Consider the following 16,325-nt stretch of genomic DNA (forward strand, 5'->3'; position numbering starts at 1 on the left):
ACTAAAAATTCTCCAAGAATAGGATTGTCCTTACTGGTTGTTATTTTTCAGTGAGTATGATCCAAAGGAAGAAAGTGTAGTTATGAGAAAGCTGCTTTGAAATTGCCAGTGTGAGTAAACTTCTTGATTGAGTTTCCAAGGAGTGGCTGGTGGATTCGAACTGTTGACCTTTTGGTTAGTAGCCAAGCTGTTAACCACTGTACCACTAGGGCTCCTGATTGGGAGTAATAATATTAAAATGATACTAAACCTATTGCCACCGAGTTGATTCTGACTCATAGCGACCCTATAGGACAGAGTAGAACCACCCCATAGGGTTTCTAAGGCTGTAAATCTTTATGGAAACAGACTGCCACATCCTTCTCCTGTGGAGCAGCTGGTGGATTCGAACTGCTGGCCTTCTGGTTAGCAGCCAATCAGTTTAACCACGGTACCACCAGGGTTCCTTTAAATGATATAAAAAAACAAAAAACCAAGCCCATTGCCATGGAGTCAATTCCAACTCATAGCAACGCTATAGGACAGAGTAGAACAGCCCCATAGTTTCCAAGGAGCACCTGGTGAATTTGAACTGCCAACCTTTTGGTTAGCAGCTGTAGCTCTCTAACCACTACACCACTAGGTTTCCTTAAAATACTGGCCTTGCTGACTCAGGTGGGGAAATACCCAGAACCAGTGGAACTGGAGAGCTCTACAGATCTTTGTAATTAAAAAAAAAAGAAAAAACCCAGAACAATATAAAGAGGAGATTTAGGATTAAGGAAAGAAGGTTAATGTGACAGTAAGTTGTAGTCATGAGGCCAGATAATCTGTGAAGGGAATGGGTCCAGGGATATTAAGGATGTCACAGCGAGAGCCCAAGATCTGCACCAGATTACAGACCATTGTATTGCAGACCCATCCCCTCATACTCCCACTTTAAGAATGTATTCTAGCAGTTGGTGTACTGAGTAGCTGATAGGATGTGAATTACATCAGTAGGACTTGGGTTTCTGGTTTTTGAATTGATGATTAGGTGGATGGAATGTTGGTTTTCCTTCCTTAATTTCCATTTGTACAGGATTTACGGTCGAAAAATTCTCTAGGCTAAATTGGGTGAGAAATGCTCAGTTTTTAAAAACTTTCTCTCCTCCAGGATATCCTACCTACAAAGAAAAAGTAAAGAAAAGGCCTGGGGGCCGTCCAGAAGTGATTTACAACTATGTCCAAAGACCCTTTATTCGAATGTCCTGGGAGAAGGAAGAAGGAAAGAGTCGGCATGTAGACTTTCAATGTGTAAAGAGTAAATCTATTACCAACCTTGCAGCAGCTGCCGCAGACATTCCCCAGGACCAGCTGGTAGTCATGCATCCAACTCCACAGGTGGATGAGCTGGATAGTCTCCCTATCCATCCCCCTTCTGGCAACAATGACCTTGATCCTGATGGACAGAATCCAATGCTGTGATGCTGATGTTCCTTTGAAACCATAGCATGTTCCTCTTCACAGTGACGTTGTACTCTCCTCATTCTGCACTGCAAGGCCACTCTTGTTCGTTGTGAGATGCACATAACAAATGTTTAGGATATTGCAGTGTAGGCTTTTTTAAAGACCAAAGGTAGCTGAATGGTTTTTTAAACTGAGTACAACTCTAGCATCCTGAGGTTCCAGTTACATAAATGTATTTGTTTACCAGTAGGTTTGTGAAATTGGTTCTTTGTATGGGGACAGTCCTTTTTCACACATCTAGATCTTTTCAGAAGTGGTGGAAATTGGCAGCTGGGGTACCTTCAGTCTAGACTGATACTGGTCACACCCCAGGGAAAACGCTGGATATTATATAGTTGCACTTTATAAATGGTGGTTAAATGGAGCTATTCAAGCCATTTTTATAGTTGTGATGCACAGTATAACTTAAGTGCTTCTATCCAAGTGTCCCTCCGGTAAGATGTGTGTAGTTTGCTGCCCACTGATGAGCATTTATCATTGGGCTTATCTGAATGATTAGGATGAGATTCCATGCCCGTATCTTAGCAGTTCAGATCTCTCCAGTGCTGTTTTCACCCGTTCAGAGCGAGTCACATGCAGGGAGTGAACATCAGAGGTGGTTTATTATCCAGTCTGCCTTACCCTTAATCTGTTCAGATATTTATTTACTAATGAGGTTTTTTTTTTTTTCCTTAAGAGTTATAGGGTAGGAAAATGAAGTGTTTGCTCTTCATTTATTAAATGATTGTAAACTCGAGTTTTGCATCAAAATAAAATTCCATTGTTTTAATGTTTCCGACCAACTTTATAACCACCACGCCTAGCTTTTTAGCCTCATGATTAGCAGATTTTCTGTCTTGTTGGTGTCAGCATAACTTGAAATCAAATATCAGTTCAGGGGACTCCGATTTGGTATACGTGTGATGAGGCACTTAGATTCCCTAACGATAAATACACTATAAACCCAAAACAGTATCAGAGCTGAAAAGAGAGCATTTCTAGTCCAACCTGATATGAAGGGCGAAATGACTTTACTGGATCATGTAGTAACCCCTAGTTTCAGGGCCAGTTTCATACACCAGCTCAGCCCTTTTCCCATGCTGCTGTGCATACTCATGCAAATTATTCATGGCAATATTCTGTGGCCCAGTTCAAAAAGGAATCAGAAATAGGTGTTTGGGGGCTGGGGTCACTCATTGTTTGAAGCCACACAACTGCCAGTAGTAGTAGAGAGGCCAGTTTGTTATATCTGAACTTGAATTTATAATTTCAGAGGATGTGAAATTTGTGTTTAAGTAGTAACATCTTTGCTGTCACATAAATTAAAATCGCAACAATTTTGAAATTAACTATTATAACAGTACAGCTAAGTTAGTAGCACAGGGAAATCAGGCAAGTCCCAGAACTGATATGAAGGCCAGAAAGACACTGCAAATGTGACTGGCATGGATTGACCCTAAACACCTATTGTAGAAAACAGATGATCCGGCCCTGTAGCATGTAGGATTTTTTTCTAATTATTTGCAATGTGAACAGTATTTATAGAACAAGGGAAACATTTATTAAAAATATTTAACTGTCTAATACATTATACTTTAACCCATATTTATAGTAAGGAATTCTTACAAGGAAGAATAAACAGCTTTATGATACAATTAGTATAAGAAATATCCACATGGGGGACTTCTTTGTAGTGTAAAAACACCATACATCTGAAATGACCATTTGCATATAAAAGCTACCAATGATGCTTCTGTGCACAATGATTAAAAAATTCAACACAAACAGAATCCAAAATATACAATTAATGCAAGCTATCCACAGCTAGCCCAATAATCAATAATGAGGAAACACTGAAGCAGGCTTAGTTCCACTTTGTCTGAAGTTACACATAGTAAGATTGACTTGTATCAATGGCTCTGAGATGGCTTTTATGAAGACAGTACATAAAAGCTGTTCTCTCCTTATCCAATAAGCTTCACAGACTGTAAAACTCCACCAGTAATGCACTTTGATTCTGTAGCTGTTGCCAAAGCAACATGTAGTGTTTACAGCGGCCATGGCAAGTCACTAAAGTCAACAGGGCCACCCAGTCCAGCATCTGCTTCCAAAAGGCTCATGATGACAGCCATTGCTGCTTCATCATTGCTGGGACTACTGGAGCCTTGGTCGTTATCTATCATATCTATACCTATGTGGGGGTTCTCACCTGTGGAGGAGATAAAGACTGATCAGTGATCAAAAATACTAAAGCATGTTTAACTTTATTAAGCAACTCCTAAGTGCGCTTTTACTAAGAAAGTTACATTTAACGTTAGGGTGAGAGACACTGCTTCTTAGCGCTGTATTGCCGTAATTTCTGTTTTCCAATGTTGGCATTTTTCAGAGGAAATAACCAACTTTTAAAAAATAAGAACAAAGTGCTTAAAATGCAATAAATATTAAAAGCATTTGAGTTGACCTCATTTAATATTCTGATAAAACCAATTAAGGAGCATGGGTTACAGAAAGACAAATAAGAAGGAAGAGATAAGGAAAAAACCATCTAGAAAGCCAAGCAGAGGAAAAGATGGATGGGATGGAGAAAAGCAAACTTCTCATCACTTAATGACTTTTAATACTCTGAAATGCTTATTGATCCTCCTAGGCTTTACCTCTGAACCTTCAGCGGCTCTCCACCTGAAGAGATTATGTCCCACATTGTGGGAGAAAGCCTGTCCAGGCTTCTGTAGCCTCCTCTTAAGGTCCAGGGACAAACTTGGACCCCCACCAGAATTCAACCATTAAAGGAAACTTTGAAGTAGAGATTTTAACAAATGTTAAAGCTTTACTTTGCTCTTATCAAATATAATTAGAACTAGCTTTGTATAATTCTGTTCTTAAAGCTGACTTTATGCCAGATGTTTTGCAAGCTGAGGGCAATGAGATGAATAATGATGCCACTTACCAAGAATAGAAGAGCTATCAGAATATGGATAACCTGGGTTCTCCTGGGCCTGCCCTGGTAGTAGGCCACTGGAAGAAATGTCTGGGGTCCCTCCATTCAAAATCTACAAACAAAAGGAGAAAGGTTTGAAATTTTTCATTCACACAAATGTATTTTCAATAAATATCATGTGCAGTGTCACCAAGAAAATGAAATGTGGGGAAGAGGAAGGTGGGAGGAAAACTTCAAATGGCTTCAGTTTGGAAGATTCCTATTGGATGATTTCAAACAAGGAAGTGTTGGGAATGGTCAGAGTAAGAAAAAACCTCACCCTCAGACTGTTCTGTTCATTCAGTTCAACCCACACAAGCAATTTAAAGACTCTATAAAATCCCAGAAGCATTCAATTACCTCGGATCATGCTGCCCACGTTTCTTTAAGGCCAAGAACTAAACCTCAGTGAGCCCAGCTGGGCAATTCTCCTGCAAGGGAGTAAAACATCTTACAGCTACAGATGTTGCTGAAGAAGCAATAAGTGGGGTTGTTAATAAGCGTGAAGAGACACAGCTCTCAGGAGTCACAAATTAAGAACACACTAGGAGTAAATCTCTTATCACCAGGTACACCACAATAACCTGTGGCTTTTCTTAAAAGGCCACTGAGGTGCATTAAAAAAGCACCTCATCAAAAGCAGAACTCTAATTCTGTCTCAATATATCCCTTTCCCTACCCCCTTCTTCCCAATTTTCCCCATCCCTCAGCTTCCTTCCCCGGCCTGTCTCATTTTAGAACATCCTCTGAGAAGTATTTGAGCTGTTTTGTGGCTGCTGGATGTCAGAAGGAAACCCTGGTGGTGTAGTGGTTAAGTGCTATGGCTGCTAACCAAAGGGTCAGCAGTTTGAATCCGCCAGGTGCTCCTTGGAAACTCTAGGGGCAGTTCTACTCTGTCCTATAGGGTCGCTGTGAGTCGGAATCGACTCGACGGCACTGGGTTGGGATTTCAGGAGAGGCAGTGATTTCAGGACTTGCCAGTAGGTGGCATCACAACTTGCTTTATCTCTGCAGTTCTCTCAGACCCCTTTACATGATTAAAAATTACTGAGGACTCCGAAGAACTTCTGTTTATGTAGGGTATATTTATCGATACAAAAGAATGCATTAAAAAAAAAAAGTTAACATAAATAACATTTTAATGAAAAAATAACTCCAAAACAAATTAGTAAAAATAGCATTGTTTTATATTTTTGCAAATTTAATGTCTGGCTTAATAGAAGACAGTGGTTTTCTTATCTGCTTCTGTTGTGATATGTTGTTTTGGTTGAAGTACCTGAAGAAAATACTTGACTTCTCACAGATAAGTATTTGATGTATCTTAATAGCTTTTCAGATAATTGTGGTATTCTTCTTTACATCAAAATTCAACAAGTGCCAGATATAAGTCCATCCACATATGAGCAGCTGATATTTGACAAAGGCCCAGTGTCAGTTAATTGGGGAAAAGAGAGTCTTTAACAAATGGTGCTGGCATAACTGGATATCCATCTGCAAAAAAATGAAACAGGACCCATACCTCACACCACGCACAAAAACTAACTCCAAATGGATCAAAGACCTAAACATAAAATCTAAAACGATAAAGATCATGGAGGAAAAAATAGGGACAACGTTAGCAGCCTTAATACATGGCATAAACAGAACACAAAACATTACTAAAAATACCAAAGAGAAACCAGATAACTGGGAGCTCCTAAAAATCAAACACCTATGCTCATCTAAAGACTTCACCAAAAGAGTAAAAAGACCACCTAAAGGCTGGGAAAAATTTTTCAGCTACGACATCTCTGACCAGCGCCTGATCTCTAAAATCTACATGACTCTGCTAAAACTCCACCACAAAAAAAAAACCCAATTAAAAAATGGGCAAAGGATATGAACAGACACTTCACTAAAGAAGACATTCAGGTGGCTAACACATACATGAGGAAATGCTCTCGATCATTAGCCATTAGAGAAATGCAAATCAAAACTACCATGAGATTCCATCTCACTCCAACAAGGCTGGCACTAATCCAAAAAACACAAAATAATAAATGTAGGAGAGGCTGTGGAGAGACTGGAGCTCTTATACACTGCTGGTGGGAATGTAAAATGGTACAACCACTTTGGAAATCGATTTGGCGCTTCCTTAAAAAGCCAGAAATAGAACTACCATATGACCCAGCAATCCCATTCCTTGGAATATATCCCAGAGAAATAAGAGCCTTTACACGAACAGATACATGCACACCCATGTTTATTGCAGCACTGTTTACAATAGCAAAAAGATGGAAGCAACCAAGGTGCCCATCAATGGATGAATGGATAAATAAATTATGGTATATTCACACAGTGGAATACTACACATCAATAAAGAACAGTGGGGAATCTGTGAAACATTTCATGACACGGAGGAACCTGGAAGGCATTATGCTGAGTGAAATTAGTCAGTTGCAAAAAGACAAATATTGTATAAGACCACTATTACAAGATCTTGAGAAATAGTTTAAGCTGAGAAAAACACACTCCTTTGTGGTTACGAGAGGGGGGAGGGAGGGAGGGAGGGTGGGAGAGAGGTGTATTTACTAAATAGATAGTAGACAAGAACTACTTTAGGTGAAGGGAAGGACAATACTCAACACAGTGTTGGTCAGCACAGCTGGACTAAACCAAAGCAAAGCAGTTTCCTGAATAAACTGCTTCGAAGGTCAGCGAAGCAGGGGCAGGGGTTTGGGGACCATGGTTTCAGGGGACATCTAAGTCAATTGGTATAATCTATTAAGAAAACATTCTGCATCCCACTTTGAAGAGTGGTGTCTGGGGTCTTAAATGCTAGCAAGCAGCCATCTAAGATGCATCAATGAGTCTCAACCCACCTGGATCAAGGGAGAATGAAGAACACCAAGAACACATGATAACGAGCCCAAGAGGCAGAAAGGGCTGCATGAACCAGAGACTACGTCATCCTGAGACCAGAAGAACTAGATGGTGCCCAGCCACAACCGATGAACTGCCCTAACAGGGAACACAACAGAGAACCCCTGAGGGAGCAGGAGAACAGTGGGATGCAGACCCCAAATTCTGATAAAAAGACCAGACTTAATGGTGTGACTGAGACTAGAAGGACCCCGGTGGTCATGGCCCTCAGACCTTCTGTTGGCCCATGACAGGAGCCATCCCCGAAGCCAACTCTTCAGACATGGATTGGACTGGACAATGGGTTGGAGAGGGATGCTGCTGAGGTGTGAGCTACTTGGCTCAGGTGGACACTTGAGACTATGCTGGCATCTCCTGCCTGGAGGGGAGATGGGAGGGTAGAGGGGCTTAGAAGCCGGCAAAATGGTCACGAAAAGAGAGAGGGGAGGGAGGGAGCAGGCTGTCTCATGGCGGGGGGGCAGTAATTGGTAATATGTACCAAGGTGTATGTAAGTTTTTATGTGAGAGACTGATTTGATTTGTAAACTTCTACTTAAAGCACAATAAAAATTATTTTTAAAAAAATTCAGCAAGTGGAAGTTTCTTAAAGGTTAGTTGCAATGTGGAATCTGAAACCATATCAGTGAATTTTTTGTCCTCTGTTATGTTAAAATCCATTGATGTATCTTGGCACTTAGATCTTTTTTGAAACATCTTGTCATTTGGACAATTTTGATTCACTGAGTTAGCAGACCTTCCCAATTATACAACATAACATCACTTTTGTTAATATCACCTGTGTCATCAGAAAAATCTTAAGTTTGGGGAAGCTGTTGAGCTCAAAGTGACAGTTATAATTGTAATTTTTCCTTGAAAGCTCAGATTTTATCACTGGCAATAAGTACTATCACTCACTTTCCTTGAGATGATAGGTTTGCTTCGCTCATTTTCAAGAAGAGGTATGGTAAATACTCAATTCTGAATAACCATAGTTTGCCACAGTAGAAGGTGGCCCACGAGAAAAGCAGCTGGTTCAGCTCACCAGTTAAACAGCTGCACGCGTGCTTCTCCTCAGGCCACCCATCACGGTTCGGCTTGTAGCACAAGCGCTTCAGGCATACTTCCCATTTTGCCAGAGATAATATTAAAAAGATGTGTACACAAGGATTTTATAAAAGTAAGGATTTTCACTGCTTCATTAGGGGCATTCTGAAATGAAACTGGTTTTAAAATATTTTTAACAGTGTGTAGCAGTGAAGAGTCCCATGACCACTAGTATGGTCTTGATTTGTGCCAAAGCACCAACAGTTTTACCCAACATTGTTTTTGTACTATCAGTGTACATGTTAACACAGTGAAAAAAAGTAATGCCATAGCATTACTACGAAAATAGTTTTGACTCTGCAGGCCCCTGGAAGGGTTTGGGGGCCCACCCAGAAGACCATGAACCACACTCTGAGAACTGCTGCTTTATCTGAATCTGCCTTAGTGCTTCTGGATGTCCAGGCTCTCCTGGGACCTAGTGAGGCTCGCCTGGCCTCCCTTTTTAGCTTAATCCTGACTGAAACAGCTGGCAGGCTAAATGGCTTGTTTCTGGACGTGCCAAATTTGAAAGTGACTGGGAAGGGCTAGGAACGTTGGGCCACCTTTCCTCTTGTGAGTCTGGTGCACAGTTTGATTTTGCTGTCATGTTTAACTCCATCTTGTTTAGAATGCTCTTCTTAAAAGTCCTGCTGCTGAAAACTCACAAGAGGATATATCCAGAATTTCTTCTCCCAGATCCATTTTTATAAGCCCAAAGAAAGGGAAAAAATTGTCATAAATGCCTCAGAAATACTTGGGGCTTTGTGATGCAGAACACATTTTGAATCTCTGGCAGCTGCTGATGTGGAAAGCATTAGAAGAGACTGAACTGTAGGTTGGTAACCACACTTACTAACAAATGATGGGCCAATCATTTAACACTGGGCGTCTAGATTTTGCCACTTAATAAAATTGTGAGGATCAGGTGAGAGAATGTACACGGAAGTCTCCTGAGGCATACTGAAGCGCTATACTGGAGTGATAGCCTTTCAAAACAGAGTACAGGTAGTCCCCCACTAACAGCGTATTCGAATTATGATGGCCATCTGTAGTTTTTTTTTACATCTAAGTAATGTGTACTACATACAGTGTTGCAGCACAGAATTCTTAGATGTTCATTCACAGATGTTCAAAGATCAGATTTATAAAGATACTGATAATAAAAGGCAATACCAATGAAAACTTAAAAAACCAACTTAAAACGGAGCTGTCAGAATGGACTACCTGTAGTAGGATTTTTGGTAATACCAAGAAGTCAAGAGCCTAAGAGTTGAGTTGAGAAGCAGAAGAGAGACCACCCTAAGAAGATGGTGAATTCAATATGGGAGGAAAGACCCAGGACGCTGCAACAGGAGAACAGAGCTAAGAGCAAAGCCTGCGAGCAGTGGATAGGGATACCTAGTACAGACTTCATCAAACGGTATTTTCTGTATCGTCACTAAAGGCTGATCACTTTCACATATATTATTGCATCTAATGCTCACTTAATCTTGGAGGGAGGTATTGTCAGCCCCGTTATAAAAAACAAAAAACTAAGGCTTAAAAATTATACAAGGTCACATAACCAGCCCATGGCAAAGCCAGGCTTCCAACCCAGGTCTCTGTTACTTTGTGTTCTTATGCATTAATTTACTGACTTTCAAACCTTTGGAGGGGGAGCAAAACCCTTTTTTAAATAGAAATTTTTGAAGGAGATTCATACACAAAACAAGTAAAGCTGCCCTGGTAGAAGCAGCAGCCTTGATCTTGCCCTTTCTCACCAAGTGCCCTGCTCTTATCCCACCACACAGCACCACAGCTCCTGGCAACCTGAGTCTCTGAGGAGCCTGGGTTTGGAAACTCCTGCCCTACATTTGGAGCCCCGATGGCACAGTGGTTAAGACCTTGGCTGCTAACCAAAAGGTCAGCAGTTCGAATCCACCAGCCACTTCTTGGAAACCCCATGCAGCAGTTCTCTGTCTTATAGGGTCCCTATGAGTTGGAAGTGACTTGACAGCAACGGGTTCAGGCCCTGTATTTTATTTGATACAGTTTGTGCCCCAGGAATCCCACCTATGTAAATTACTAATATTCTCTATATGTTTGGGGAGATGAGGGAGGAGGGCTTCCTGTGCAAAGATGCTGGCCCTTGGGCTGTCCTAACCTATGTTAATATTGGGCACTATAAATAGGTTTATGGCTGACAGTTAACATGAGCCTAGGCTTGCACATTGTCTGGAAAAGATGAAAATGTGTATGGTTTCTAAACCTATTTATACTTTAGTCTTCTAGCCAGCTTCTCATGTGGGCAGATCCCTGGGTATTCTGCAGCTGCAAAACCATGGCCTAACTTCCAAAGCACTGCTAGTGGTACTGCTGTTTCCAGTGCCTGCCCTAAACACTAAGAATATTTTCTCCCTTGAAAGCTGCTGGCAGAGAACAAGATAATTTTCTGGGTGAAGTGCTCACTAATCCTTCCCTCATGGGAGCCCTTGAATTGCTCCCTCAATGCAATGGACTGACAGCTCCCCATTCTTTAAGAGCATTCCCCTTCTGCCTTACCCCACACACAAGGACTAAATCCTGAGGATGCCAGCATGCCTCCCTTGCTCTACCAGTGTGCTCTGTGCCCAGACTCACACAGATGCATTTACTTCAAGGAGGAAAACAGGGCCCAACTTCTTTCTGCAGCAGGAGCCTTCCACCTTCACTAGGGTTCAATCACAATTGTAATTATATACTCCTCGTACATTGCAGCATATGGCCAAGAGGCTCTGGGTTAAGAAGGGCCTTAGTCTAAGTGTCATCAGCCTTACCTTCTTCCCTCCTGGAGAAGAAGCATCAGGCGGAGGTGTACTAGTGATGTTCAATGGGCTGGAGCCACAGCTGGAAGGCGATGACCCTCTTATCCTGTCAAAGAATATTAAGAAGAGTGAGTTACACTGTCTTTTCTTTTTTCAATGGAATGTGTTTTGTTGAAGGGTGGGAGTGAGGATTTAGAACAAGTGTTGGCAAACTTTTTCTGTAAAGGGCCAGATACGTAAGTAATTTAGTCTTTGTGGATCACACAGTCTGTTACAACTACTCAACTCTGCTACTGTAGTTTGAAAGCAGCCAGACAATACGTAAATGAATGGGTGTGTTTGTGTTCCAATAAAACTTTATTTACAAACACAGGTGGTGAGCTGGATTTGGTCCACAGGCCCTTGATCTAGAATGCAGATCCTGAAATCAAGCATCTCACTGACAAAACCCTTGGATAGGGTCTGGATTTCAGGTTGGTGAATTTCAAGTAAGTGGCCAGAGATATACTTCCTCATAGAACCTTGATCTCACAGTTGGAGAGAGCCTTGGAAGTTCAACCTCAATCTTTGATACCATAAACTGAAATCCACAGCAAATGATTTATCCTTTTCCCTACAAACACTGTTCGGCTAGTATATTACTTTTAGGAAATGCAAGGTTTCAGGCCCAGGGTGGCTCAGTCACACCTAGAACATAGTGTTGTAAGCCCATTCAGCCTCTAAGGCAGCAGGTGACAAAAAATGGGTCCAGGCCTTTCTCGGCTAGCTTATCTCTCAGAATAGTAGGTATATAGAAGAAATAAACTTAGAATATAAATCCACATAAACTCTTGTCAAGGCTTAAGGAAAGGAAGCCATGACTTGGCACTGGAGCCAGAGTTTATGGAGAGAATGGCGGCAGCTGTGTGACTGCCAGGCTCTCAACTCCTACCTGGATGATTGCAGCTCTTGGGTCACCCAGAAACCCATCCTCTACTGCCCAGCAGTCTTCTGGCTCTTGACCTGTACTGCCTAATTCTGTAGATCTGTGGGCAAACAAGTTCTCTCTCTCTCTTGGATTATAAGCTCCTCAAGGTCATGATACAACTACTATATTTTTATGCAAATTTTTATGTGCACCGTCTACATTTTTTGCCAATCGTGCCCTCCCCGCCGAGGTATTTTCATAAGCATGCTATGCTAATTTTTTTTCACAACATATACTATGCACTCTTAGCCCACACAGATAGCTACTAATTGCTAACTGAAAAATTGCTGAGTGTCTCCCACCTTTTCTTACAAATGTCTATAAAACTACTGTTTTCCCAGGTTCTTTATCTTGAAACTACATTTTCATCATTTCATCTTCAATATCTAGTCAGTCTTAAAATTATTGATTTCTCTTTTGAAAGGCATCATCACTGCAGAGCACCTTTATCACCCTACTGCAACCCAGCTTCCACAGTGCTTAACACAGGACTCAGAACACCTGCTCAGCATCCTACAGTGATTAGGGTCTTACAGTTTCTTTCAGTCCAAACTGCTCAGCATCACTTCTTGGAATTCTTAGCAATCTCCCATCATAGCTCTGTGTCTGCTTCCTACAAAGAGGCTGCCCAGTTAGGTGGCCTGCTCCTTGACCCTCAACCAGCGACCCACATGCTCTCTCAGGTGTGTGCCTGGCTTTTCAGGAGGGAACGCCCACCCTTACCACAGGCCCCACCTGCCCTTTAAGACTCGGCTCAAACCCTTGTTTGCCTCAGCCCATGCACTCTCCTGTTCATAAAGCGAATAGACTTCTCTCCTCAAAGATTATAACATCCTTGAAGTCAAGGACTTTTTCATACTGTTCTTTGATGGTCTCAAGCAAAACACACAGCAGGCAGTGACTGGTCAGAACCTGATTATCACTGCACACTCCCCTCCCCTCACCTCTCCTTCCAGAAGCAGAGCCAGGCAGCCACATCCATCAATCCTATGGGGTAAGAACAGAACTGAGCTACCACTAGGCAAAGAACCTTACCTGGCCAGCTAGAAAACAGACCAGCCTCCCATTCTCCTGAAAGAATCGATCCAGTGGCAGAAGGGAATATTAGTCATTTTCTCCCCCTTTTCTATGATTATGTTCCATTACATTTTGTATTCTCAAACTCAAATGGACTTACAGTAACTGCTTCCGTCCCAGTGACATAAAGACTTCTAACAATTTTTGAGCATTTGTTCTGTTTAGGTACTTTCATGAGGTCCCTCCCAATCCTAACACAATCCATGGAAGATAGATATTGCCTCCCTTTTATGGTTTAAGCCAACAGAAATCAAGATGTTAAGTGAAGCTCTCAAGCACACACAGCCGAAGAGGCATGCTCTGGATTCAAACCTAGGTGGGCCTGCTTCCAATCTCCTCCTCTTTCAAATGGGAGGGAAAACTCTTACAAGATAGCTGCCTCCATCAGCAACTGATCTGCTTAGTTTCTATTACTAAGCCAAGGCAGCTTTTTGACTGAAAGAGGCTAATATTTTGTTACGCCCCAAATGGCTGGCAGTTTGTAGCTCTACTCCTGCAGTCCTATAATGGTGTTAAGCTCTACTCCTGCAGTCCTATAATGTTAGTATACATCTATTCTCACTGGGAAGCTCCTTGAATCATACTCGACATTTTAAGAAAGCTGAGCCTCTGAAAGAGCTCCCTTTAATTCTGCCCCATTTTTGGTTTAAGCCTCTTCGGTTTCTCAACATTGGCACTATTGACATTTTGGGCCAGATACTTCTTCACTGTGGGGGCTGTCCAATGCATTGTAGGGTATTGAGCTGCATCCCTGGTCCCTATCCACTGAACATTTAGCAGCAGTTTCCCACCCAGTTTTGACAACCAAAAATGTCTCCACTGGAAAATATCTCCTGGGGAACAAAACTGCCCCAGGTTGAGAACTGTTGGTCTAAGAGAGCAAAGTAGAAGGTGTGACTTACCTGTGAATTTCCATGATTTCCTCAGCAATCATTCGACCTATTTTTCCTGCTCCAGCCCTGGTTCCCCCTGGGATCCCTGGAACAGTGGGGTGGGTCCTCTTTGGGCCACCTACAACAAAAGAATGTGAGAGTGGGAAAGAAGAAAACTAAGGAAGAAATGCTATTATGTGTAAAATTAAAACCAGTTCATCCCATAACCCACTTGAAGTTCAACCTCACAGCTTGTCAGGAAGTGGGGCTAGAAGGCATTCCAGCAGGGAAAGGCTCAAGTGTCCTTCCAGGATCAGACACAAAAGCGATGACATGAAGCTCTAATTCTCTTCATGCACTCAATGAAACGTTTACCAAGTACCAGTGTTTCACACACTGTACTACATACCAGGGTTACAGAGAAACAGGTCAGCATCCCTGCCCTCAAGAAGCTCATGGTCAAATGGGGAGACATACAAGATGAATAATGGCTGGAGCAAAGTGTGATAAACTTGACAGGTAAGCATGCGACACCTAACTCATCCAAGAACAGATGCAGCTTCTGGCAAGAGATTAACTCTGAGCTGTCTTGAAGGAACAGTATACATTAGCTTGGAAGAGTGGTAAAGAGGGGAAAGCATTCCAGGCACAGTGACCAGCATGTGCAAAAACACTGAGGCAGGACAAAACTCGAGATACTACTCCAAGGAATTCATCATGATGGATGATGAGGGGGTGACAGATGAAACTGGAGAAGTGGGCACCAATCACATCATGAAGGGCCTTGGGTGCCACACTGAAGGGTTTGGACAATACTCTAGGAGAGGTTAAGGGGTGCCACCGGACTTTACAAAGACAAGGCCCTGAGTTAGATCTGGGTTATTAGAAAGTCCACTGCATGAGGAAGTAACTGTAGAGGCAGGTAGGGGGTAGGGAGGGTGACACTAGAGTGAGGAAGTTATCAGCAACAATCCAGGCAACAGCTGAGGAGGGCAAAGCAGCAGCCGCAGCAGCAGCAGTGATGGGAGCATTGAGGAGAAGGGACAGGATTTCCTGTGCAGGTATGATGGGGAGAACTAGGAGTTGAGATTTCTGGCTGAAACAACCAACTAGATGGGGAAGCGCTGAGAATCAGTTTGGGAGATGCTGAATTTCAGGTGCCTCTGGGACTCCAGGTGGCTCTGTCCAGGAGGAAGTTATGGAAACAGATCTGGAACTCAGGAGAGAGACTGGGCTGGAGATGTGACTGTGGGAGTCATCACGGGAGAGGTGGGGACTTAAGCCATGCAAGCAGGTACAGCCCCAAGTAAGAAGGAGTAGAGTACGGAGAGCAGGGGCCCCGCTGGGCATGACACACACCCCAATGCCAGCAGACACCCTATTCCCAACCAGTGACAGTCACCAAAGAGCACTTCACATCACAGGCACTGGGCGGCACAGGAGGAAGGAGGAGTTTGCTATTTCAAGGGCTTCCAGGGTCCAGGCAGCCTCAGGAAAAGTGAAAGAGTTCCCAGTATTCCAGGCTCAACAGAAAACTGAGATGACAGCATCCTTAGTACTCATGGGCAAATCAGCACAGCATCCCTTTGAGGCCTCCCTTGTTCCATGGAATATGGTGGCAGGGGGCCCAGAATACTTGCGGGAGGGTACGTGGCCACAAGCAGCTCTCAGTGGGCCAGCCCGGCGCCCAGCAGAGCATACTTACCTTCTCCAGAGGGCAGCATGCTGTCCATGCTGTGGGGGGATGCTGTGAGCTGCGGGAAGGTTGGGTCACCGCCTTCCAGGACGTTGGCTCTGTGAACATCCCAGCAATAAGGAAACGTGAGTCAGACCTGCTCAGAACCAAGCATTTTTACCTTTGGCCAAGGTGTCCAGTGTCCACTTGGGACCTGGACAGGCCAGAAAATAAAGTATCTGTCTGAGTAGCTGAACAGGTCTCCTTGCTGTTTGGTAGCATGATGGATAGCATCCCGGCCTTTGGCCTCACTACCTGCCTGGGCCTTCCTATTCCGTGTGGGGCGCAGTCCAGCAGAGGTGGGGGCTGCAGCAGCCCACCACACTGCTACAGCACCTCCTGCCTTGCCAACCTGCAGCACACCCGACTCCAGCCCCTAGCTCAGCTCTAACCAGAGATGGGCATTTGGACACTGTGGGGAAGGAGATGTGGGCCACAGGCCTGGCCAAAGAGGAGGTGCCTT

At 43.1% G+C, this 16,325-nt stretch overlaps 2 protein-coding genes across 27 annotated transcripts in view; one reads left to right on the top strand and one right to left on the bottom strand.

Annotated features, from left to right (window-relative positions):
* Positions 1 to 2,179, top strand: part of BTBD10 (BTB domain containing 10) — a 73,221-nt gene extending 71,042 nt beyond the window's left edge. For 2 of the 10 annotated variants that reach the window (XM_010592218.3, XM_023550825.2), the window contains one exon: positions 1,136 to 2,167. In XM_010592218.3, the coding sequence (XP_010590520.1) occupies positions 1,136 to 1,446 (311 nt within the window). In that variant the 3' untranslated portion in view covers positions 1,447 to 2,167. Of the gene's footprint in view, positions 1 to 1,135 lie in introns of all 10 variants that reach the window. The other 8 variants (XM_023550826.2, XM_023550827.2, XM_023550829.2 and 5 more) reach the window with 6 other exon arrangements.
* Positions 2,180 to 3,005: 826 nt separating this feature from the next.
* Positions 3,006 to 16,325, bottom strand: part of BMAL1 (basic helix-loop-helix ARNT like 1) — a 114,651-nt gene continuing 101,331 nt past the window's right edge. For all 17 annotated transcript variants that reach the window (XM_064288403.1, XM_064288402.1, XM_064288401.1 and 14 more), the window contains 5 exons: positions 15,833 to 15,921; positions 14,158 to 14,266; positions 11,224 to 11,317; positions 4,415 to 4,517; positions 3,006 to 3,676 (listed from right to left, as the gene is read on the bottom strand). In XM_064288403.1, the coding sequence (XP_064144473.1) occupies positions 3,516 to 3,676; positions 4,415 to 4,517; positions 11,224 to 11,317; positions 14,158 to 14,266; positions 15,833 to 15,921 (556 nt within the window). In that variant the 3' untranslated portion in view covers positions 3,006 to 3,515. The remainder of the gene's footprint in view (positions 3,677 to 4,414; positions 4,518 to 11,223; positions 11,318 to 14,157; positions 14,267 to 15,832; positions 15,922 to 16,325) is intronic.

Source organism: Loxodonta africana, chromosome 7, assembly GCF_030014295.1.
Source record: "Loxodonta africana isolate mLoxAfr1 chromosome 7, mLoxAfr1.hap2, whole genome shotgun sequence".
Classification (NCBI taxonomy): domain Eukaryota; kingdom Metazoa; phylum Chordata; class Mammalia; order Proboscidea; family Elephantidae; genus Loxodonta; species Loxodonta africana.